This window comes from Lactuca virosa, chromosome 2, assembly GCF_052849685.1.
Source record: "Lactuca virosa cultivar CGN04683 chromosome 2, Lactuca_virosa_CGN04683_v6, whole genome shotgun sequence".
In the NCBI taxonomy this organism is placed as follows: Eukaryota; Viridiplantae; Streptophyta; class Magnoliopsida; order Asterales; family Asteraceae; genus Lactuca; species Lactuca virosa.
Genome location: NC_136427.1, coordinates 248,032,052 through 248,056,662, shown reverse-complemented (window position 1 = coordinate 248,056,662; position 24,611 = coordinate 248,032,052). Strand labels below are relative to the sequence as shown.

Genomic DNA, 24,611 nt, shown 5'->3' with positions numbered 1-24,611 from the left:
CGGAATTCAAAAACCAAAGTGTTTAAAGAATAAAATTATGTTTATTGTTTGTAAAGTTGTAGAGATGAAGTCTAAACAACCATCCCATAGTAAAAAACGTAAAAAAAAAAAGAAAACTAGATGAAGAAAAGAGAAAGGCTGACATTGGTACTCTAGATAAGTTTATCCATAGACAACCCATTGAAGAGCATGTTGAAGAGCAAGAGCATATAATAGTAGAATAGGCAGATAAGCAAGAGCCCGTTAAAGAACTTGTTGATATATATGATCCAAGAAGGTGAGAAAAACTTAATTCTGAGGAGATTAAACTTTTGGTCAAGAAATGTCCTAAAAGAGATAATAGTATTATGTATGGTCCCTAAGATAAATTTGGTAGACGATTTTCTGCAGCTTTATATACAAGAACTTTACCAAATTTGGAGAAGTGTGATAGAGAATGGCTAGTATATTCGAAAGAGCTAGACAAGGTATTTTGTTTCTATTGTAAAGTGTTTAGAAAAATGATTTCAAAGGGTAGATTGGATGGTGAAGGTTATGCAGATTGGCACCATGTTACCACTAGGGTTAAAGAACACGAAATTTCATTGGATCATCTTACAAATAGGAATAAGTGGTTTGATATGCGTAAAAGATTGAACTTGAATGAAACAATTGATAAAGTTCAATACGAGCAAATCAAGAAAGAAAGAGATTACTGGAAACAAGTACTTTTGAGAATCATTGCAGTAGTTAAGTTTCTTACTAAACATAATTTAGCATTTCGTGGATCCAATGAAAAGTTGTATAAAAAAGGTAACTATAAATTGTAATTTTTTTGTTCTAATTCCACCAAATACATTTTTGTTAATTATTATGACTGATTTCACTTCTTATTTGTTAATTGTATTTAATAGGTAATGGAATTTTTTTGGGTGTCATTGAAATGTTGGAAGAGTTTGACCCAGTTATCAAAGAGCATGTGCGAAGGATCACAAGTGATGGGATTCATGTGCATTATCTTGGCCACTTAATCCAAAACGAAGTAATATATTTGCTAGCTCAAGAAATTAAAAAAGAACTTATCAAGAAGATAAAGGAAGCAAAGTACTACTCAATCATACTTGATTGTACTCCCGATTCAAGCCACCAAGAACAGATGACTATAATAGTGAGGTATTTAACGTTATCATATAATTTTGTTACTATCGAGGAGTCCTTTTTAGGTTTTTTTGAATATTGATGATACCTCTGGAAAAGGACTATTTGATATTACACTTGAGGAGTTAAAGTCTCTTGGTCTTGAAATTGATGATATGCGTGGTCAAGGATATGATAATGAAGCAAACATGAAAGGAAAACACCAAGGAGTGCAAAAGAGATTTTTAGATATAAATCCTATAGCATTTTACACTCCTTGTGGTTGCCATTCTCTTAATCTAACATTATGTGATATGGCTAACAAGTGTGTTAAAGGAAAGAACTTCTGTGGATTCATCCAACACATTTATACTATCTTTTCAAATTCTACTAAGAGGTGAGAAATTTTGAAAGATAATGTTAAAGCTTGGAGTCTTAAGTCATTGTGTAACAACCCAAAATCCCAATAAAATTTTTCAGTTTTAATTAAGAAATTCATTTCCATAAGTTATAAAATTCCAATCACAATTGTTTTCAAATCCATAACATCAGATAAATTATTCATAAAATCAGAGTGTCCCCAAACAAAACGCCAGAGAGTGCATGCCGCACCATCACGTCGAGCCCTTGCCCTTAGATCCTGAAGTACCTGAAACAACCAACAAACTGTAAGCTAATGCTTAGTGAGTTCCCCAGAGCATACCCTACATAATCCACATACTCACATAAGCCATATCAATCTCATAAGCAACATAATCCATGCATACAAACATATAAGGATGCCCTGCAAACCCTCCAGGGTCTTACTCTGAGTGCCATGGGAACCTCCACATGGTCTTAGCCCAATGCCTCGGGAACCCCCCGAGGTCTTGACTAGAGATGTCATGGAAACCCTCCAAGGTCTTATACCCTTGTGCCTCGGGAACCCTCCGCAGTCTTTACTTAGGATGCCTTGGAAACCCTCCAAGGTCTTACACCCAAGTGCCACGGGAACCCCCCGAGGTCTTTCATGCAAGTATCACAAAACAACTAGCATACCATATAGCATGTAACCAACTAGTATAACACATATCACTACATCACTAGTGTACCATATATCCCAAAATGTTTCGGCCTTGGTGCCTTCGACCCATTGGTATGGTGAGGAGACTCACCTCTGTCTGCTGAACTCGAAAGCTGCTCGCTCAACAGTCCGAAACCACCCGTGCTGAACAATAATGCCATTAACCCAAAATTAGGATTAAGTACAATCTAATTAAGGAGCCCAATTATCTAAGTCCAAGTCCTTCCATAATGGCTCAAAAGTCTTTCCTTTGCTAATGGGCTTAAAGTCCATGTCCAAAGCTATTAATGGGCCATATGGCCCAATAAGGCCCAACCATATCAATCACGGCCCAAAACAGATAAATTGGACCACCAACTCAAAACATGACCATGCCCAATAACTGATTAAGTCCCAAAGGGCTTACAAGCCCAAAACAAGCCCAAACCCATCTGAGTGCATACGCCTTGCGTACCACTCCTGTACGCTCAGCGTACTGGCTCTTTTATCCGTACGTGTTGCGTACATGCTTTTACGCGCGACGTACTAGTCTGGCATGCACAAATGACCATTAAGCTCTTAATGCTTGGAATATTAATGTCAAGCTTTAGATCTGAATCCATTAAGACATTCTAAGTCATAAAGTTGGCAACTTTATGCCCTTGCATGCTCCATATGTTGCCAACAACCCCTTATAACCCATTAAGACCTTTCGAAGGGTCTTAATTCATGCATGAGGTCAAACACACATAAGGTGAGTTCATACCCCTATATTTTACCTCGTTATCTAGCTGTAATCACACATAAGGTGAGTTTATACCCTTATATTTTCAAGATTTTTTCTATGTTTTTTTTTTTGGGGGGGGGGGGATACAAGTAACACACAAGAAAATTTACGTTAAAATGCAAACATTTAAATACGTTATTTTTACGAAAAGTGTTAAATACGTGAAACGACTTTACTACCAACCTCGTATATTTTTACATACAACGTTTTGATAAAAACGTAAAGATACGAAAAACGGTTACAAAATACACTATATATATATATATATATATATATATATATATATATATATATATATATATATATATATATATATATAACTATGTATATTTTGAGTACAAACGTTCATTTCATTAAACTATGTTTACGAAACTTTACCACCTTTGTAACCCGTTGAGCAAAGGGTAAAATTATATAAAGTACATATATAATTGTTTTACGACATTTTCGATATTATCCTGGAAAAAGGGGATAATTACATATACAAACGTTTTTATTACAAAAACACGTACACTCGTTGAATAAATTTGTGGGACATTGTCATCATCGTACCTAACTGAGGTATACACGAAAGTCCTGTTTTATAACCGGAATCTCCCATCAGAGAGCGTGATACCTATGTATAGATCTATACGGGACTGATGATCCCACACCCTGACTGTTAGCTACAGTCAGACCGGCAGGTTATGGGTGACAAATGTTATAAACACTTCGACGCCTGAAGAACGTCGCGGCAGACAATTCATTTTTAGCATGATTATGAAAACTCACATGGGGAAACGACTATACGTATTTTTTACACGAAACACATTTCTTCAAACGGTTTTATACATGAATAAAACTACAAATTACTATTTTAAGTATGGAATAAACACCGTCATTTTACAAGTGAACGACTTACATCTCATTTATTAGAAAATATCGGATTTTCTGGAAACAAACACGATATTTTTTCACGGAAAGGCTTACTATTTTTCATACAAATTCTTATGAACTCACAAACTTAATTGTTGACACTTATTCAAACAACTTGTATTCTCAGGGAATCAGTAAAACATGTAACCACCAGTTTTTGAGGATGGGGCGCTAAGGCGTCAAACAAATCTTTTGTCATCATATTATAATTGACTTTTGAAACATGTAACACTTACAATGATGTAACTTTTTCGATTATATATATGATAGTTATGTTTGCTTTCTTTACTATTACACAATTGTTATGATACAATACATGAAAGTCATCCACTCCGGACGTTTCCGCCATCCTGGTTTGGGGGTGTGACACTATTACATAAATAAACAAATTAATTGGGTACTTCAAGGATTATAGAGAAACTGGTTTTTCAAAAGCGATTGTTGAAGCTAAGGAGATTGATATTGAAATGGGTATTGATCCAATATTTTCACAAAAGCGTTTGATTGAAAAGAAAAAAAGGTTTGATGAGAGTTCAACTAGCGAAGAAGTTTCATTTACACCTGAAAAGATTTTCAGAGTCAATTATTTCTTATACATTGTTGATCAAACTATTTCTTCTATTGAGACGAGATTTGAACAATTCAAAGAGTATGACAAAGTATTTGGTTTTTTATTTCCACATAATTTGAGGGGAATTGAAGATAAAGATCTTAAGTCATATTGTCATCATCTTGAAAAAGCACTCAAGTTTGAAGAAAGATCGGATATTGATGCCGAGGAACTTTATACGGAGTTGAAATTATTTGAGAAATTGGAAACCAATGAATTTAACAACCCTATAGATGTTTTGAAGTTTTTGAAAGAACTTGATTATTTCCCAAATGCAAGCATTGCATATAGAATATTGTTGACTATTCCAGTAACGGTTGCATCTGCAGAAAGGAGTTTTTCGAAATTGAAGTTTGTGAAATCTTACTTACGCTCCACAATGACCCAAAAAAGACTTAGCGGTTTGGCGATGATATCTACCGAGAATGAAATCTTAGAGAGTATAGACTATGAAGAGTTGATCAACCAATTTGCAATCAAGAATGCTAGGAAAGCTTCATAGATCGCCAGTTAGATGTTAGGATATGTAATTACTCATTAAAATATTATGATTTTGCTTTGTTTATTGCTATAAAGTTTATCGTCATTTTAATAAAAAATTAGTTTATGTAATTTAATTCGTTACACGTTAAGGCCTAAGGGCCTTTTTTATCCACCTCGTCCTGGACATTTGAATCACCAGAACCGACCATGGTTGTGTTTAAATCTTTCTACACTTTGCAAAATGATCCTTGGTGGGTTATAAACTTGGTTTGTATTATTCAAATCAACAAGTCTTCCGTTGCCAAATTTCATGTTTTTGAAACTAGTTTTTGAATAAAAACCCAACACTTTCCACAGGACAATTTCTCCATATCCACTTTGTGCAATCAATGCTTCCAAGCATACCCAGAAAACCATGTCGTTCTTCATGTGCCGCATATAGTTGTTGCATGTCATTCAATGAAGGGTTGCGCAAGTATTTGTCACCGAAAGTTTCGACAAATACCTCATTTGGAAAAATTCATACCTAAACATATATTTAATTTGTAAAAAATGTGTACTTATGTTATCTAAAAAGTGTATTTAAGATACTTGTTATCCAATGCATTGACTATCCATTGAAACACATTTTTTCGCAAACGAAACATTCTTTTGAAATCGCTAGGTTAGTAGACACAATTATCTGCAAAATAATCGTGTACTAGACGTCTATGCCCTTCTGCACGATCTCTGTTTGACGTCGCACGTCTTGTCAGTAGTGGAGCTGGCTCTGGTGGTAGCATGTCCGAAGAATATTGGTACATCATACTCACAAAGATATCATCGTCCTCGTTATCATCGTTGTATGGATGTAACAGATCAAAATGATCATTTTTTTTTGTAAATAGAAAAATAGAAAAGAAAAAGAAATCGAAAGAAATGTGTAATTAAGAGAAATTGATGAATTTTGTAGGTAAAATTGAGATAAAATATGTGTATTTATAGTAGATATAAATGAGATTTTTTATTGGGTTTATGACCGTTTAACGATGGTCTAAAAAATGAACGTTGTGACAAAAATGCAAGCCAATCTCTACCATTCCCTCCCTTTACCACGAACACAGCTAATGTAATAACACCAAAAAAAATGCCACCAATGGGCGGTGTTTCCGACGTTATGGCGCCGTTATTTGATTGCCACCTCGGAATAACGTCGAGGCACGTTGCCCATAACAAGTGGTCTTAAAGACATCTTACATTATGCGAATAAAGTTGTGTATTTAACATGTTTGACAAAATCAAAAAAACTATGCGAAGGTTTTATTATTTATTTATTTTACTAAAACATATACAAGTTGTATAAAAGTCATTATGCTATTAGTTTATTTATTTATTATCTTTTTGCAATTTTGTTTTAAATCCAATACTTTATCAATTTTTTTTGAATAAAACATCATTTTTTTAGGCTGACCATTTTACCGGTATCTTTTCGGTTTTCTAGTTTTTCACACATCAAGTGATGTTCGATTCGGAAAAAAAAAACGATATTTAATTCAATTTTAATTTATTTATAAAAAATGTTCAATTTCATTTTTGCTTTAATAAAATGATGTTTGATTTGGATTAAAAAAAGCAATTCAAAATTGAAAAAAAAAAAAAACTCACAGCGTAGTAAATTATAGGGGTGAGCATAATAACCAATAAACCGAACCAAAACCAAATTAACCGATATAACCGAACTATAATAACCGAACCATTATAAAAACCGTTGGTTCGGTTTCTAATTTTTGTTAACCGATAACTAACGGTTCGGTTATGGTTTTATAGGTTAACCGAACCATTATTAACCAAACCGCCAACTTTATATTTTAATATATAAGAATTATAGATTATACATAAAATAATATAGTCAAACTTATCTAAGATCCATTAAAATATTGAAAATATAATCCATTAATTCTCACTTATCAGGAGACGAATGAGCAATCAAACCATCAAAGGCTGATCACGGAGACACACACAATCTTCCAATCATGCATTGAGTTAGATTATTGATTAATGTTGTAATTCATAATCGGCTAATTCTACAATTTATAAACATTATTCACAAGTAGTTTAATCTTTACACTCATAATCGCAATCGAAGGCTTCTCACACCGTTAATCCTAATCAAAGATTGTTTTGACTTTATAGTCCTATTCGAATGATTTTTTGACTTTATAATCAAGACTTCTAGGTAAGTTAAGTTTTTGGTTCTTCTTGACTCTGTGATATATTAAGAATGTATTTTTTTTTGGCTTTTTTAATTCCTGTTTTTGACTTAATCACATTGAATGTATATGAGCGATTGTCTTTTTTTTATCCAATAACACATAATATAAATGTTTGACTCTTTTATTTTATAGTTTTTGATTTAATCGTATTGAACGTAACGTGTATGAATGTTTGACTTTATTTTAATATTAATATCAATTATCAATATATGAGATTATTAATGTCAATTTTTTTTAATGTTTTATATTTTTATTGAATGTTTTTGATTTTGAATGTGACTATGTGTTATCTCACTCTAAATATTAAAGGTACACATTTTATTCTATTAGTATAAGCTAGGTTACAAACATTGGCGTCGAGGACTTTTTGGTATTCTATTTTCATTTTTTATGCCAATATACTTCCGTCATTTATATTATTTTCAACATTATGGTTAACCAATAATAACCATTAACCAAAACCATTAACCGATAAAAACCATTAACCATAACCAATATTACCCATACCCAATGGTTACCAAAATGCATTAACCAATCATAATGGTTATGGTTCGGTTTTAACCAATAACTGAACCAAACCGCCCCATACACACCCCTAGTAAATTACGCGTCAAGTCGCCCTTTAAACATTTTCAACTTACTCATACATGTATAAGCATTTTTTCAAATTCTATTACTATTTTATTCTTTTACTTTACTGATTATATCTAAAAGTATTGTTAAGACTTAAATCTTCCTTTCATACTTTAAAAATTAGATCATCCGTTTGATCCCTCCATTTTAACACGTACACAAGTTGCGAATATTTAATTAATTAAGGGCGACGAGAAGGTTTATCTTGTTTTTTAGTGTTATAATTTATTACCCTCACCACACTCCCAATTAAGGGAATTCGCATTTCAGTCATTTTATTAAAATTCGTTAATTGGTAAATAACACAAAAGACACTAAGGTCCCGTTTGATAGTTGCCGACTGAAAAAGTGCTGACTGAAAAACATCTGAATAATAAATTCTGACCGAGTAAGAAACCATATTGTTTAATTGTATATCTTACTGAATGTGTTTACTGATCCAAAATGATTATTTTACCATGATATTCTATATAGCGAATAATAATAATAATAATAATAATAAATACAAAACTTCCAGCATAATAGACATTAAATATATTATTTTAGGGATTAAAACACAAAAGCCCTCCAGCTTGCTGGTAAACACCATTGTTTGTAAAGGGAAACTTGAGTTCGATTCTTGTAACCTCTCAATACACACTTTTCCTCCTGTGAATTTTAACTTATTTCTCGGCCATACCTTACTTTCTGAGTCAGACCCCTAAATTTTGTTTATCAAACACTTTCAGCTAACCGAGTCAGCAAAAAATGTCTGACCTGACACGGTTAGAATCATATCCAACATGGCCTAAGTTTACATCAAAATTCTAATTTGACACTGTTTTTTTATCTTAAATTTGACATTGTGTTTTCCAATTTTTTACTATCCTGACCACTTGACCGGTCAACCCGGTTACCTGCTGACGTGGCATGATGACGTGGTATGCTGACATGTCACAATTAGATTTTTTTCCCACAGAAGACACTATGTTTTCACTTTTTTCGATTTATACATTAAGTTTAATTTTTTTTTCAATTTTGACACTCTGTTTTTTTGTTCCAAATCGAACATCATTTTTTTCAATTATGTATACATATGTATTAGTTATATAAAAACCGTATTTAATATTAAATACGCAACTTTAAAATGAGTTTGGAGGTTTGGAGGCGTGTAGTCGATCAAGACTCAGGGGTCATGTTTGCAATATGTGAAAATTTTACATCTTATTCGAAGTTTATGGTTCGTTTTGGTTCTCATGATATAACTAACGTATATTTATGCATAACATTATGCTTTGAATGTAAAAAAAATATTGTATTTATATAAAAATGTGGTTTTTAAACGATAAAAATGTATTTATACGGTTTAAAATGTGATAAAAACTATATTATACAGTTTCAAATGGAAAATGGTCAACATTGAACAAAAATGGAAAAAATGATATTCGATTTGGAACAAAAAAATAGAGTGTCAAAATTGAAAAAAAAAGAATAAACTTAGTGTCAAAATTGAAAAAAATGAAAACTTAGTGTTTTTTGTGGGAAAAAATGTTAATTTTGACACATCAGCATGTCACGTCATCAAAATTTATACGTCATTATGTCACGTCAGCAGGTAACCTGATTGACCGGTCAAGTGGTAATAATTGTAAAAAAAATTAGAAAACACAATGTCAACTTTGAAAAAAAAACTGTAACGTCCCAAATATAAGACCCAAAAATTTCATTTTTTTTAATTAATAAAAAAGTATCCCAAAACATCATCATAAATTCCAAGTGGAACAAATGTATCAATACATCATGGGATATTAGAGTTAGCATAAAAATGCGGAACAATGTCGTGTGTGCACTGCAATCACCCCGAGCTCTTCCCCTTTGCACCAGAAGTACCTTAAGCATAAACTGAAACGTAAGCACGAAGTGTAACGCCCCGAATTTCAACCTGGAATTTTCAATTAAAACTTTAAGTGTTTGGTCAAATCACAGCCACAAATATTAAAGCATTTATCATAGTATCATTAAAAATTATCATGTACACAAGTCCCTCATTGATGTGATGCAGTCGAGCCGTGCCCCTTCGTGAATATAAGAAAAACCCGCAACATGTAAACCGCAAATCGTAAGCACAAAGCTTAGTAAGTTCCCCAAAATACCACATACAACACAACACAACTAAACAACTATGGATTATCAGCAACCCTGGGGACTATCCACAGTCCCAGTTGGCTAACAGCACGTCCGGTGGGTTATCAACAACCTTGGAGACTATCAGCAGTCTCAGTCACATATATACAACATACCACAATAACAACATCTAGACGCAGCTGGTCATCACAGATACAACTATTCTACCACGCAGGTTCATACAAACATGCAAGAGTCACAAAGACAACTAGCATCCTACATACATAATTTAGTGAGCCGACATTGGTGCCTTCGACTCACGAGCACCGGGAGAAGACTCACCTCAACTGTTGAAACAACCAGATGAATGCTCGAACTGCTGATCCGGGAAACCTCCGCACTAAATATCATCAGGCAATATCCTTATTAATAATTAGGTCAAAAACCACAACCTGGCCCTGCCTAAAGACACCCAAAAGCCTGTAATGGCCCGAAATCCTGTCTGGTGCCCAAATCCCACTATGGGCCTAAATCCAAGAAGGCCCAAGGCCAAACAATGACCCAAAGAAAAAGACCACAAACTTAATAATCCAATTATGGCCCAAACTTAAAAGTCAACAAAATTCAATGGCGGTCAACAGCCTGCGTACGCCCAGTGTACTCGATCTATGCCCTGTGTACGCCACCTTTGGCCAGTACACGCTGAATACGAGATGGGTACGCCCAACATACTCCACAGCAACCCAAACTCATCAATAAGGGCTTAAATGGTTAAGCCACTAAGTCCACTTCTCAGATCTAATTCCAAATGACGACTTAACCCATAAAGTCTCTAGCTTTAAGCCTTTGCATGGATGAAATGAGCTTAATCCTCAAAACCCTAACTTAAACCATACTTAACACCACCAAATTCTTGCATGGTTGGAAAAGGACCATCAAGCAACCATTTTTATGAATCTAGATGACTTAAAACACTTGAAAGGACAACTACAATGCTCTGGAGTACCTCATACTCACAAAGGTCTACGCTTTGGGACAACAAGCTCATAAAAACCCATCTAAAGAGATATAAGAAGAACATTAGCAAGGTATGGACTTTATACTTCAAAAGAAGCACAAGATGGAGGAGTTCCTGGATCTTCAAGCTTGCATGCAACGCCACCTTCTTCAAGGACCTTCTTCCACAACAAAGGTGCAAAAAACCACAAACAAAACTCAAGATCTTCACACTCAAGGCTAGGGTTCAACATTGAGGCAAAAAGGGAGTGGAGGCTGATTATGGAAGGTCCAAATGAGAGTTAATGCCTTTAAATAGGGATAAAACCCTAAAAATTAGGGTCTCTTGCCTAGTATGCCCGACGTACACACTGTACGCCCAACATACTAAGCTTAACCTAAGAATACTCAAATCTTCGAACGGCCATAACTTTTTCGTTCTAACTCCGATTTCGACGTTCTTTTTATCCACAGAAAAGGTATTGAAAGGCCTCACAATAATATATAGTTATCTTGGTCTAAGAACTCTTCAAAAAAATCCATTTTTCATCCAAGAAACCGACCTGCAGCTATTCCCATTCTACCCTTTGACCCAAAGCACAATCAAGAGGATTTAGGTCTCATAACCTTCGTTGCCTCCTTCTACAACGTCTAACGTCGCCTCCTTAAGGCTTAATGTCCTCACACAATCGACTTCCAACCCATGGCCTTGAATCACAGAATGACCCGGAAGAGGGTGTTACAATTCTCCCCCACTTAAATAAGATTTCATCCTCGAAATCGTTCCTTACTACCTCCCCTGTTGAACCAAACGATCCTGACTGCACTCCCCAGATCCCAAAGATGACTTGGAAAATCACCTCTCTTCGAAGACCCACCATCCTTTCTACCGTTGACCCCGAACATAGTGGAAATTACTAGCACTAACGAAGAATGAACCTCCACTTGCTCTAATCCCAACGCGTGCCCAACCGCTACGCCTGGAACTGAAAACCCCGATTAATGTCTGACTTCCAGAAAGGCAGAACCAATCCAAACCATTCCCACAATAATTCATCGACATAACCCGAACCGCACAAACCTACCCATACAGAACAAGTACTGGTGGTCCTAGTCTATCCGCCGACACAACTCCATCAATCAATCACTCCCAATGACGGACAATTCAACCAATTCTCGAACGATCACCAAGTCCGCTTAACCCCGGAGATGACTACAAACCGAACCAAATTCTCACATCACATTGGCCCAACCCATCCTATGATTTCCCAGGCATATAAATATTGAGGCCTACTCACAACCCTTCATCTAATCCGTGATGATCTAAAACATCCTAGATCATGCCACGTGCCAAGTCATAGACTTCCATAACTGATACTACCACCTACCAACCTAGTGAATGCTACGGCTGCTCCGCAGTCTCACATCACTTCCACGACCACACACATCCCTGGTGAATGCTATGGCTGCTCCGCATTCTTACATTTCTCCTACAACCACTCACCAAACTGGTGAAGGCTACGGCTGCTCCCAATCTTACATCACTCCCACAATCGCTCACTAATCTGGTGAATGCTACGGTTGCTCCGTAGTCTTACATCACTCCCACAACCGCACACTATCCTAAAACAATGCGAGACAAAACCCCGCCTACTGGACTCTATCATGCGTTCGGGTCGTGCTTCAGACCCCAAAGCCTTAATCATACAAGAACATGCAGAGAGGTCCTAACACAACCCTCGACCTGAACCTAACCATGAATCCATACCATTTGCTCTGATGCTCATCACTGACCAAGGAATATTATTCCTTGCTTGACCCTAAACCCTTCGCAACCAAAACTGGCTCTCTAGTTGACTTATGATGATACCATGACGAATGGCCTTCCCAGTTAATCCTTAATCGAACAATATCTTATCCACACCACCCGATCTGCCGTTCAAGACCCCGCCAGCCAAACGGTAATCTGTCCTACACTCACAATCCTGCTCAATCTTGGATTGTTCTATCTTTTGATAATATCACAATCGCTGGATTACCTATCCAACCACAATCCTCCTACCCCCATCACTACCATATTGACCTTACTGGACTAAAGTCCCAAGATTTAACGATATTGGGTGCTCACACCGCAACCGAGATGAAGCACTTTGCTACTCTCGACCGAGATTGCCGCATCCCAAAGTACCTTCCCTTGGTGCCATTCCACACCTTTCCACAATACCAACTGGTGAAAAGGAAACCGAAAAGCCCACAATCGGAACATAAAGATAATCACTCAATGTCCTTCCTACTACCAGAACAAACCCGAGTCCGATATAGACAATAATCCCACAATCAAGCAAATTAGAGCAAACGTACCCAAAAGCCATGATATACCATAATCGAACATGCATGAAGATTGGTTGCCATGATCACTGACCTCCAATTATACAACTTAAAACCTTCGAACATCCCCACCAATTGATGATGAACAAGAACAATCAACGATCGAGAATGCACTGACAACAACCCGATAATCTGAAGCTTCCCACTGAACTAACTCATGCAGAGTTACATATACCCAACCCTGAAGCTGATTGCCAGATTCAAACATCGCTTATATCAGACTATAGGTAACAATCTATACCCTGTTGACGAGTCCTTCAAACACCCACATTCAACTCGAGCGACCCAAACGACTCATCACCTTAACATTCACGAACACGAAAGAACCATTGTCTACAACGAACTCCCTAAACAACAACCTCCCGCTGCGAAAATGACTCGTGCATTCCTGAGCTCATACAACAAAGGTGAACTTGCTTTACACCCCGCCTTAACTACATCTTGAACCCAAGTCTCGCATATCCGGACCGCGAATCTCTATAACCCATTCTTATGAAACCGTGAATTCAAACAGATCGATGATTTTTCAAATAGCATGCCCAGTTCTCCCCACTTGGGTTCGAACTATCACCAACTGACGTTGTAGACAACCCCCACTCAAACCAACTCAGTCAGATACATACCATCACTGACTATTGGAATGTATAACACAATGCAAGATAATCTCCTAGATAAAGATCCAACAACTCAAATACATTCTGAATCTTAGATGGAGACCTCAGAAACTTCCCAGACGTAACTGCCTCTATCATCAAGAATCTCATGCAAATTCACAAGCAATAACTCTAATCGCCCATTCATATAATCGATTCTCTATCTAAGAGTAATTGGACTACCACAAACTTTGCCTCTGATTCCATGACTTCACTTCATCGCGAGACCGAATCATGCTACATGAGGCATCATACTCACAGTCGAGACACAACAAAAGTTGTTGTTCCTGATTCACTTTTCCTGATCATCCAGAACAACCTGCCAGAACACGTTCTAACTGAACTCAAGGAAAGCATACCCCTGGTCCTCATCTTGTACAGTCTCCACGAAAATGACTTTCCTTCCACACATGAAAAAAAATGAAGAACATAATCCTTGTCATAGAAAATGACATCATAAGCCACTGATTGATCACTCAGTCTCAAAACTGCAATCCTCAAGCTGCTCATCTGAACCGCTCCCTCAGTGAGTCCCACAATTCAGACTGACACTACCTCAAGTAGGGCCCCAAGACCTTAAAACCAATTACTCATCTAGGTCTGCACCATTCAACCCCAACTAACATGGCCACTAAGTCACAAACAATCACCCGACCCGTCTTCTTCCCGGACAACCATAACCGAAAAGCTGATAGTACCCAAAATGCTGCAACCGATTCATGGTGCCAAACCATGTTCCTGCCCTCAATCAGTTCCTTAGAATTTTTGGGACTTTCTTTGATTCGAGTACGGATCCTCTGCTTCTAGTAGTACGGGACCAATACTACATTCCACACCTATCCGTACTTTCCTCAGAATCATCTGAATCCTCTGAGTCACTTCCTCATAATGATACCCTCCCAAAATCTGCTAAACAACGCATCACTCGCACTAAATCTCTTCCTAGGATCTCCTAGGATTACCTCCTCACCCTACCATCAGCTGCTGAAGGACCCCTATCAATGTCGGTCAACTACTTCACGAATAAAATTACATGCAACTAGGCTTAGATAATCCTTCGACTAAAAGACTTAACCTAACAAAGGTTAGACTCAAACAAGAGCTGCACAATAAGGCCAAGTCAACCACTCTAAGATTATTTAACCCTCACTGCATGTAACTTAACATATTCATGCGATAGCTAACTTACATCAATATGAGTCGTACAAAGCACAAAGCAAGCAACATTTAGGAATCTAGCACTAAAATCATCACATAAACAGGTAGTCCTACCTCAGAAGCTCCTGAAGATCTCTAATCACTAGCATGCATCACTACCAGCTCACATAACAGGCATAAAGGCATCTCTCCAAATCAGGCATCCTACCATGCAACACTAAGCAGATCCTTAGCCCTAATCTAGTATGCAATTCTCATATACTCACATCAAACATCAAATTTATAACACACATGGGTATTTTGAGAAATACTTACTTGAGCTCGGCTGATTGCACGCATCGCACCCCTTTTAATTTTAAAAACTTTCTTTGAAAATCAATTTCTTTTAGAAAATTTTACCAAATCCTCAGTTTGAGTTCAAGCACACCCGAGAGTATGCCTGGATCCCTCAAACCAAGGCTCTGATACCAATTTGTAACGCCCAAAATTTCAACCCGAAATTTTCAATTAAAACTTTAAGTGTTTGGTCAAATCGCAACCATAAATATTAAAACATTTATCAGAGTATCATTAAAAATTATCATGTACACAAGTCCCCCATTGATGCGATGCAATCGAGCCGTATCCCTTCTTGAATATAAGAAAAACATGCAACATGTAAACCGCAAATCGTAAGCGCAAAGCTTAGTTAGTTCCCCAAAATACCACACACAACACAACACAACTAAAGTCAATGGTGGTCAACAGCCTGCGTACGTCCAACATACTCGATCTACGCCCAACGTACGTCACCTTTGGCCAGTACGCGCTGCGTACGAGATGGGTACGCCTAACGTACTCCACAACAGCCCAAAATCATCAATAAGGGCTTAAATGGTTAAGTCACTAAAACCACTTCTCAAATCTGATTCCAAATCATGACTTAACCCATAAAGTCTCTAGCTTTAAGCCTTTGCATGGCTGAAATGAGCTTAAACCTCAAAACCCTAACTTAAACCATACTTAACACCACCAAATTCTTGCATGGATGGAAAAGGGACCATCAAACAACCATTTTTATGAATCTAGATGACTTAAAGCACTTGAAAGAACAACGACAATGCTATGGAGTACCTCATACACACAAAGGTCCAAGATTTGGGGCAACAAGCTCATAAAAACCCATCTAAAGAGATCTAAGAAGAACATTATCAAGGTATGGACTTTATACCTTGAAAAGAAGCATAAAATGGAGGAGTTCCTAGATCCTCAAGCTTGCATGCAACACCACCTTCTTCAAGGACCTTCTTCCACAACAAAGGTGCACAAAACCACCAACAAAACTCCAAGATCTTCACACTCAAGGCTAGGGTTCGATATTGAGGCAAAAAAGGGAGTGGAGGCTGACTATGGAAGGTCCAAATGAGAGTTAATGCCTTTAAATAGGGGTAAAACCCTAAAAATTAGGGTTTGGCTTCAGACCACGTACGCCCTGCGTACTCCTAGTACGCCCAGCGTACTAGGTCCAGCTTCCACCATCATCTCTTGCCTAGTATGCCCGACGTACACCCTGTATGCCCAGCGTACTAAGCTCAACCTAAGAATACTCAAATATTCGAACGACCATAACTTCTTCGTTCTAACTCCAATTTCGACGTTCTTTTTATTCACGGAAATGTATTGAAAGGCCCCACAATAATATATAGTTATCTTGGACTAAGAAGTCTTCGAACAAAAATCAATTTTTCATGCAAGAAACTGACTTGCAGCTATTCCCATTCTACCATTCGGCCCCGGAGCATAATCTAAAGGATTTATGTCTCATAACCTTCATTGCCTCCGTCTACAAGGTCTAATGTCGCCTCCTTAAGGCCAAATGTCCTCACACAATCGACTTCCAAACTACGACCCTGAATCACAGAATCACCTGGAATAGGGTGTTACACGAAGCTTAGTGAGTTTCCCCTTAATACCATATACCACACATATCAAACATATAATGGGCCCCGCCCGATGAGTGTAATGGGCCCCACCCTGACTCGCATAACGGCCCCCTGCCCACTGAGTATATCGGGCCTCGCCCTAACTCGCATAAAGGGCCCCGCCCACTGAGTATAACGATCATCGCCCTAACTCACACAACGGGCCCCACACAACATATAAACATACATGTATAACAATTTACTAGCATTCAGAATAGCCATTGGGCCCCGCCCACTAAGCATACAAACACATGCACATGCAAGAGTCACGCAGAAATCTTGCATCCTATCATAATAAACTATGGGTCGACATTGGTGCCTTCAACCCGCTAAACATGGTGAGGAAGACTTACATCTGAATCTGAACAATAGCTGATGATGTCCCGACTCCGAATCTCAGCTCTAACCGACGCCTAACCATCAAAAAGACCAATTATCAAACATAATCCAGAATACCCAAAATACCCCATGGGTCAAACTAGGTCACACAATTAAAAAGTCAAGAAGAGCCAGCTCAGCTGACCGCCATGTCGTGGTGTCGAAAACGGCAAAATAGTTGTGGCCAGCCCCGCCACCACGTCATGGTAATAGGGTTTTCAGCAGCTTAACGCATTCAGCCATTTTCTTGGATTCTAAAGGGTCTCCAACTCAGATCTGGTCCATAATAGGGTCTAGATGGATAAAGTTTCCAAGTTTATCCAATAGAACCCTCCAAAGTGTATAGATCTCAACTTTAAGGTCCAAAACACTACATGGCTTAAGAATTAATCACTCTATCCGTAAGGTTACTTGTCCAAAATCCCCAAAAGAGTCTCCCACACCAAACACATCATAAAAATCGGTGCTTTTTAGACATGCATGTCCAATGTACGTCTTGAACTCTGATTAGGCCAAAATAGGGCAAAAAGGCCAAGATTCCATGCATGGCCTCAAAACTCAAATCTAATTCAGATCCAAAGATTCAAATGCTCCAAATGGCCTGGATATTCATAAAGTTGCAAGCTTTATGAATTTCAACCTTCCAAAGCAACAAGGCATAGAGAAAAGTGGACAAAATCCAAAGATCTATCAACTAACTCATCAAGATGAAGACTTTATACCTCATTGAGATGCTTGAGGAAGATAAACTCCTAGATCTACGTTGCTTTGGACTCCCAATATGATCTTCCACCACCTCCTTCCTTCACTAGCACCAAACACACACACACACTTTTTAAGGCTAAAAGACCCACACAAAGGATCTAGGGTTTGCAATGGATGATTTGGAGAGATAGAGGCTGATGGGAGGGAGGATATGAGAGGTTAAGGAGTTTAAATAGGGCTCAACCCTTAAACTTTAGGGTTTTCTCCAACAGCCGCCACCACGTCGTGGCAAAAATCACCACATCATGGTGGGTCATTAAACTCCGGCAGCCCAAAAGCTTATCGCCACGTCGTGGTGAGGCTTCACCACGACGTGGCCTTCAACAGGAAATATCATACACAATCGAAAATAATTTCATACATGGAATCGAGTGTTACAAATCTCCCCCACTTGAATCAGACTTCGTCCTCAAAGTCCGCTACGCCAAATAACTCTGGGTAGTGCTCCCTTATCTCATCCTCTGATTTCCACATCCATTTTGAACCACTGCTAATTTAACTCCACTTTGTATTCCAAAATGATTACCCAACTTCTGATTACTTGTTGTTTCCACTGGAAAACATAATCACTGACCATTCACTGCTGCCGTAAACTTTTCACTCGACAAAAGGGTTTAGATAATCCTTCAAGTAAAAGACCATCCTGAAGTTAACGAATCCATGAATATAATGCACAACAAGGGACAATCTGGGAGTTAAACCTTCTAGTGTTGAACAAGTCACTATTCCATAACTGTCGAACCGATATGTTACTACGATAATTCTGAAGTCCCATAACTTGCCAGACCAACGCACAGGTAGAATCATTCCAAAGCACGATCACAAGGGCCTTTTCTACCATCAGAACTGAAAATATCCCTTTTTGCCTTGAACCCTTTAGCTGATGTCCTTGGCATACAGATTCCTTAATTCGTATCTTGCTGAAATAAAGACCTTGTACATATACACTCACGATTCCCAACACGAGTTTCAACCAAAAGTAATCTCGGTACATAATTCGTAACCGGAGATCCAAGGATTTACACTTGCATTTCACCCAAAATCTTCTGATTCACGACAACCATTCACTAAACCGGGATATAAAGATCCCCAAACCACCGTTGAGACCGCCAGTATCACACCTGGTCCAACCACTAGGTTCCTGAGAGTCCAACTGATAAGGCTACTCTAGCTTATGCATCACCCTTTTCCACTCACTGACCACCTAGTCATCCCTACTAAAACCATGATCCAATAACTTGACCCCACCGGTCTTTATCATGTCCCACCTGCATTTCCATAATCATACGGGTCTCGCCCATGGGTCTCACCCCATCGAGAGCTACACATGCCTAACCCCGCCTCAGACCCCAATGGTCCTCCTCTTATAACAGAGAAATGATCCCCGAAAATCCGGTCCGCCTTGCCCAAGGCACGAACTGATACTTCTTTATACCAACGACCCCCAAATGATGGTTTATCTCAATCTGGTGAATGCTACGGTCCCATCGCAGACTTACAACACTTTCATGCTATCTGCCAATCCAGTGAATGCTACGGCCACCCTGCAGTCTTACGACACGTCTATCCCATCACGGTTACCGCCCATGGTCTTACCACACCTCTACCACATCAATTCCAGTCATCCTGAGTGGAACCCGCATCCAACTAAATCCCAATCAGGTGTTCGGGTCATGCTTCGAACCCCAAAGCCTTCATCATACAAGAACATTCAGCGAGGCTCTAACACAACGCACACCTGGATCCATCCACATGCCTGTTATACCACAAAGAAAACGCCAACCAGCTGTTAGAAGTTTGCTAAACTCCCGACTTACACAACTTCAATCCAGACAACCACTTGAGTTGTCTTCCCTCCCGACTGGGATGTGAAACTCACCTTAGTTTCACACCTGATTTAGCTCCCAGAAATCTGAATGATTCTCCCCCACTTGGATTCTTTGAAGCTCTCCCAACCCACAAAATTTTATGGATTCTCAACCCATCTTACCTCCTTATAATTTGAATCGCCGATGACCTGCGATTACCAATACTAATGTTCCATTACTAGCCAATCTCGATGATCGCACAACTCTTGAAATCCAGATGAGTACTCTCCGAAATCTCAGCAAGTCCGATAACCCCAATCGCTTCCCATGATACAACACCAAATCCTTAAGTCCTTTTTGTTGGTGACAAAGACTATAACCCTTGACCTGAACTGGCGAATCTTCACTCCAACTTCCCATCCTCAAAAGGATCTCTGAATTCTAACCATCTCCAACCCTTATGATTATAAAATTCCCCTGGCACTTCTAATGACCAAACAAACTCATGCGGCTGCCATCCACATCTTCTTACTACCGCTCCTACCCTAGCAACGGTAGTCATTAGACCTAAAGTCCTGCCATAGACGACTGTCGATCCTACCTGAATGAATGCTATCACTTCCGAACCCTGACTTCGCTGATGAACTGTTCCTGCTGATTCGACCATAGATCCTCCAATCACTACCCTTGAACAGATCCCATCAAAGAACCGGAACATGAAATTTTAGTTTAACTTTAATAATGAATCATATCATAAAATATAATATTAGTTTTTAATATATATATATATATATATATATATATATATATATATGAAAAAGTCCAATAAAAAATCATTATTAACCAATGAACCAAAGAACCAATCCAAAAAGTCAATTTAAAACGATCAACGGCAAAATGAAGAGATGTAGACTTTTATAATAGACGCACATGCACCGGATTATAACAAAACCAACTTCATTTTTTTAAGTTTAATTTTTTAGGCCACGTTTTTAATCGAAAAAAACCGAATATACCGTTGTTCATGATTTTTCGTCATCTTTCCATAGAGATCCATATTGATATATAAAAAATGATTTTTTTTTTCCAAAAAAACCACTTCATTTTCCTTGTTGTTTGAAAAGTTAAAGTCTATTTTTTATTGAAAAAATTAATAAATATATCAAAATTCATATTTTTTTGTATTCTTTAAACATAGATTCATATTGATGTTTAAAAAAAATTGAAATTTCAGTTCAGATTCACAATGTGAATAATAGTAAGTCAGATTCACATTGTGAATTCTAAAAACTAAATTATATACAGTTTTGATTCACCATATGAATAAATCTATTTGTTAATTTTACAAAACTAATTTATGAGTAATCAAAACGTTAAAATATTATAAAACTATATATAAATATATTTCGATTCATATGTAAATTTCATTTAATTTGTGAATGATCAAAGAGTTGAAATAGCAAGTCAAATTTACATTGTAAATGTTAAAATTGAAATATTTACAGTTTAGATTCACAGTGTGAATTTGAATTGATCGATTTTTTTAATTATTTTTTATTGATGATGATGTTTATTAATAGAGGATAAAAATTGAGATTTTTGGTATAATTAGTTTTTTTAGATAAAAATAAACTTAAATATTGAAAAAAAACAACAAAACGAAGTGAGTTTTTTTCGATTTTTTTTTTGTTTTTTATATATCAACATGGATCTCTATAGAAAGACGAGGAAAAATCGTGAACAACGGTATATTCGTTTTTTTTCGATAAAAAACGTGGCTTAAAAAAATTAAACAAAAAAAAGAGGTGAATTTTTTGGTAAATAAGTGAGTTTTATGGTATAATCTGGTGTATGTGCGTCCAATGTAGAAGTGTACATCTAATCATTTGGCCGTTGATCATTATGATTTCGGACGCTTACGATTGGTTCCTTGTTAATAATGGTTCTCTATTTAACCTCACCATATATATATATATATATATATATATATATATATATATATATATATATATATATATATATATATATATATATATATATATATATATATATAGAGAGAGAGAGAGAGAGAGAGAGAGAGAGAGAAAGAGATAAGTTCAAATGTTTCTAGCAACTATTGTACTCCTGAATGCACCAATCAAAAATTAGCAAATATTAAATAATTATTAAATTGTTAACGGGTATAAGAGTAATCTTTACCATATTTAATTTTAGTAATGATTTAAAATATTTAATATCCCTTTAAATAAGGATAATCAGTTTAAAACCCTACATGCACATTTGCCTCTACGTTCACAATTATCGATCTCCTCTGTTCACGGCTTCATCTCTCTCCACCGATGCAACCTCCTTCTTCCCTGCAGCTACCAGCGTTGCCGTCATCTTTCCTCGAAATAAAGATCACTTTTGTATCTCATTAACTTACTCCTATGCGTCTTCATCAACAATCGATCACCAGGTGGCTTTTATAAATCCATCATTTTGATCCAAATCGCAACCAAATCAGAAGATACTCTATCCAAATCGCAGCAACAAAATTAGTTCATTTAAATCAAAACATACTTGATCAAAATCGTTTTCAGGTTAAGTGCTTTTTATTTCTTTTTTTTATTTGTTTATTGTTTTTGTTTACTTACCTTAGTTTCACAATCTGCGTGTATAAATAATCAAGTTGGTTTGGTGTTAAAAACTTATTGGTAAACAACGAATTGAAGTAATACTTATATTCATAAGTTGCACAATAGGTGTTTGTGGAAATGCCTAAAAAAGAATTTTGCTTTTGCTTTTTTAAATCCTTTTCACTTGTTGGATCTTTGTTTTTTTATACTTTCAGCTTTGATTTTCTATTATTTATATATGTTGCACAAAAGGTGTTTGTGAAAATGCCTGAAAGAGAATCTGACCATGTTGTATGGATTCTGTCAAAACTCTCAGAATGCTTATTATTCTGTCAGAATTTGATTTCAATCTCCTTATTTGTCAAGATAGGAAAAGTAAAAAGCATTGCAAGATAGGAAAAGTAAAAAACATTCTGGTAGAATATGCTATCATTCTCCATTATATAGTTTCCACTAAATAAGTAATGCTTGTATTCTGCAGAATTTATTTATATAAATGCATTCTGTTAGAATGTCTTTGAAAATGTTTTGTTTTTCCTTACTTTTTTTTTTTTACAGAAATTGTGTTTTGTTTTTCTCCATTTCCCATGATTTCATGAATCTTTCTCATGCTTTTAGTGCAATTTTTGGTGTTGTGAAGGTATTTGGTGTTTAATACAACTTGGTGAAGGTGTTTGACATTATATTTCAAGGTAAAGCTATGACAATTGGATAATGCACATAAGGTGTTCGATAGAATGCATAAGAGATGTTTCAACCCAAATTCTCGGTAATCGACTAATTCCATATTCTATATATTCTGTCAGAATTTATAGTTTTTATTCTTTTAGAATGCTATGAATTTTTTAATATCTGAAAGTTGATTATGTTTTTTTTTTTTTTTTTTTTGTGGATTTAGGTTTTGAAGAGACTGCCATTGATGTGGAAAAGGAGAAAAAACATGGAGAACTAGAGTGTATTCTTGCAAAATGTATTATGCTAGAATCTATATAGTGATTCTTAACAATAATATTCTTTCGGAATAGATTAGTGTTTTTGTTAGATTTTGATATATTTTTTTCTTTTTTAACCATTTTTAGTTTTAATCTTTAAGAATAAATGTAATCCTTAAACCATTATTAGTCATAATTTTTTTAGAATGAATGTAAAAAGTATCTTGGATGAAACTATATTCTGCAACAATAAAACCGCAAATATATTTAATAGTTTATTGTTGACTTTTTGTCATTCTGACAGAATAAAATCGGTTATTATTAAAAATAATATTAAATTTTAATTATAATTAATTTAAAAAATTCAGATTTTTTTAAAAATAAGAGAATTAATGACCCCTTAAAATTCGAAAATTTCCTTTTTTTAAAAATAGGTTAATTGACCAAAATACAATTTTGCTGAAATTTGTGTGATTATATGATACATGTTACCCTATTGTGATATCATAGACCCTCAGATCATGATTGTTGATTCTATTCATCCGGTGGTCCATATCTGTGCATTCTGGCACACAATACTTAGTAAAAACAAAATAACCTAAGCCTATATATATATATATATATATATATATATATATATATATATATATATAGGATTATGATTAAATATGAATCGCAAATATTGTGTGATTATATGACTAGATTTGGACCTTTGGATTTTAATTGTTTATCGGCTAAGATTGCTATGGTATACCATAGTTATTGTGTCATGCATCACACATTAACAATACTTTATTTAAAAAAACTAGAATCTGAGGACATTATAGACATTTTCATTCAGCACCAGATAAGGAAATTGCTATTATTCGGGAAGTTACAATTCTCTTTTTGTTCAAATCCATATTAGCTAACTAGTTTTTTTAAACGTTGTTTCAAATCATATAACCATGAACACATATAGTCCTTTCATTCTTAAAGAATCTGACTACAAATCAAGTATTTGTTTGAGAATT

At 36.3% G+C, this 24,611-nt stretch overlaps 1 protein-coding gene across 1 annotated transcript; it reads left to right on the top strand.

Annotated features, from left to right (window-relative positions):
* Window positions 1-500: 500 nt before the first annotated feature.
* Window positions 501-23,618, top strand: LOC145158387 (uncharacterized). The gene is made up of 6 exons (XM_079077292.1): window positions 501-792; window positions 894-1,021; window positions 1,203-1,346; window positions 4,268-4,821; window positions 23,225-23,306; window positions 23,565-23,618. Exons 1-6 carry the CDS (start codon window positions 501-503, stop codon window positions 23,616-23,618), a joined length of 1,254 nt encoding a protein of 417 aa, XP_078933418.1.
* Window positions 23,619-24,611: the final 993 nt, after the last annotated feature.

Excerpts from the sequence above, each read along its gene's own strand:
- LOC145158387 (XM_079077292.1), top strand. The coding sequence starts at position 501 with ATGATTTCAAAGGGTAGATTGGATGGTGAAGGTTATGCAGATTGGCAC. Across the intron at positions 793-893 it reads TGAAAAGTTGTATAAAAAAG|GTAATGGAATTTTTTTGGGT; the intron begins GTAACTATAAAT and ends TGTATTTAATAG. Across the intron at positions 4,822-23,224 it reads AGGAGTTTTTCGAAATTGAA|AAATTGTGTTTTGTTTTTCT; the intron begins GTTTGTGAAATC and ends TTTTTTTTACAG.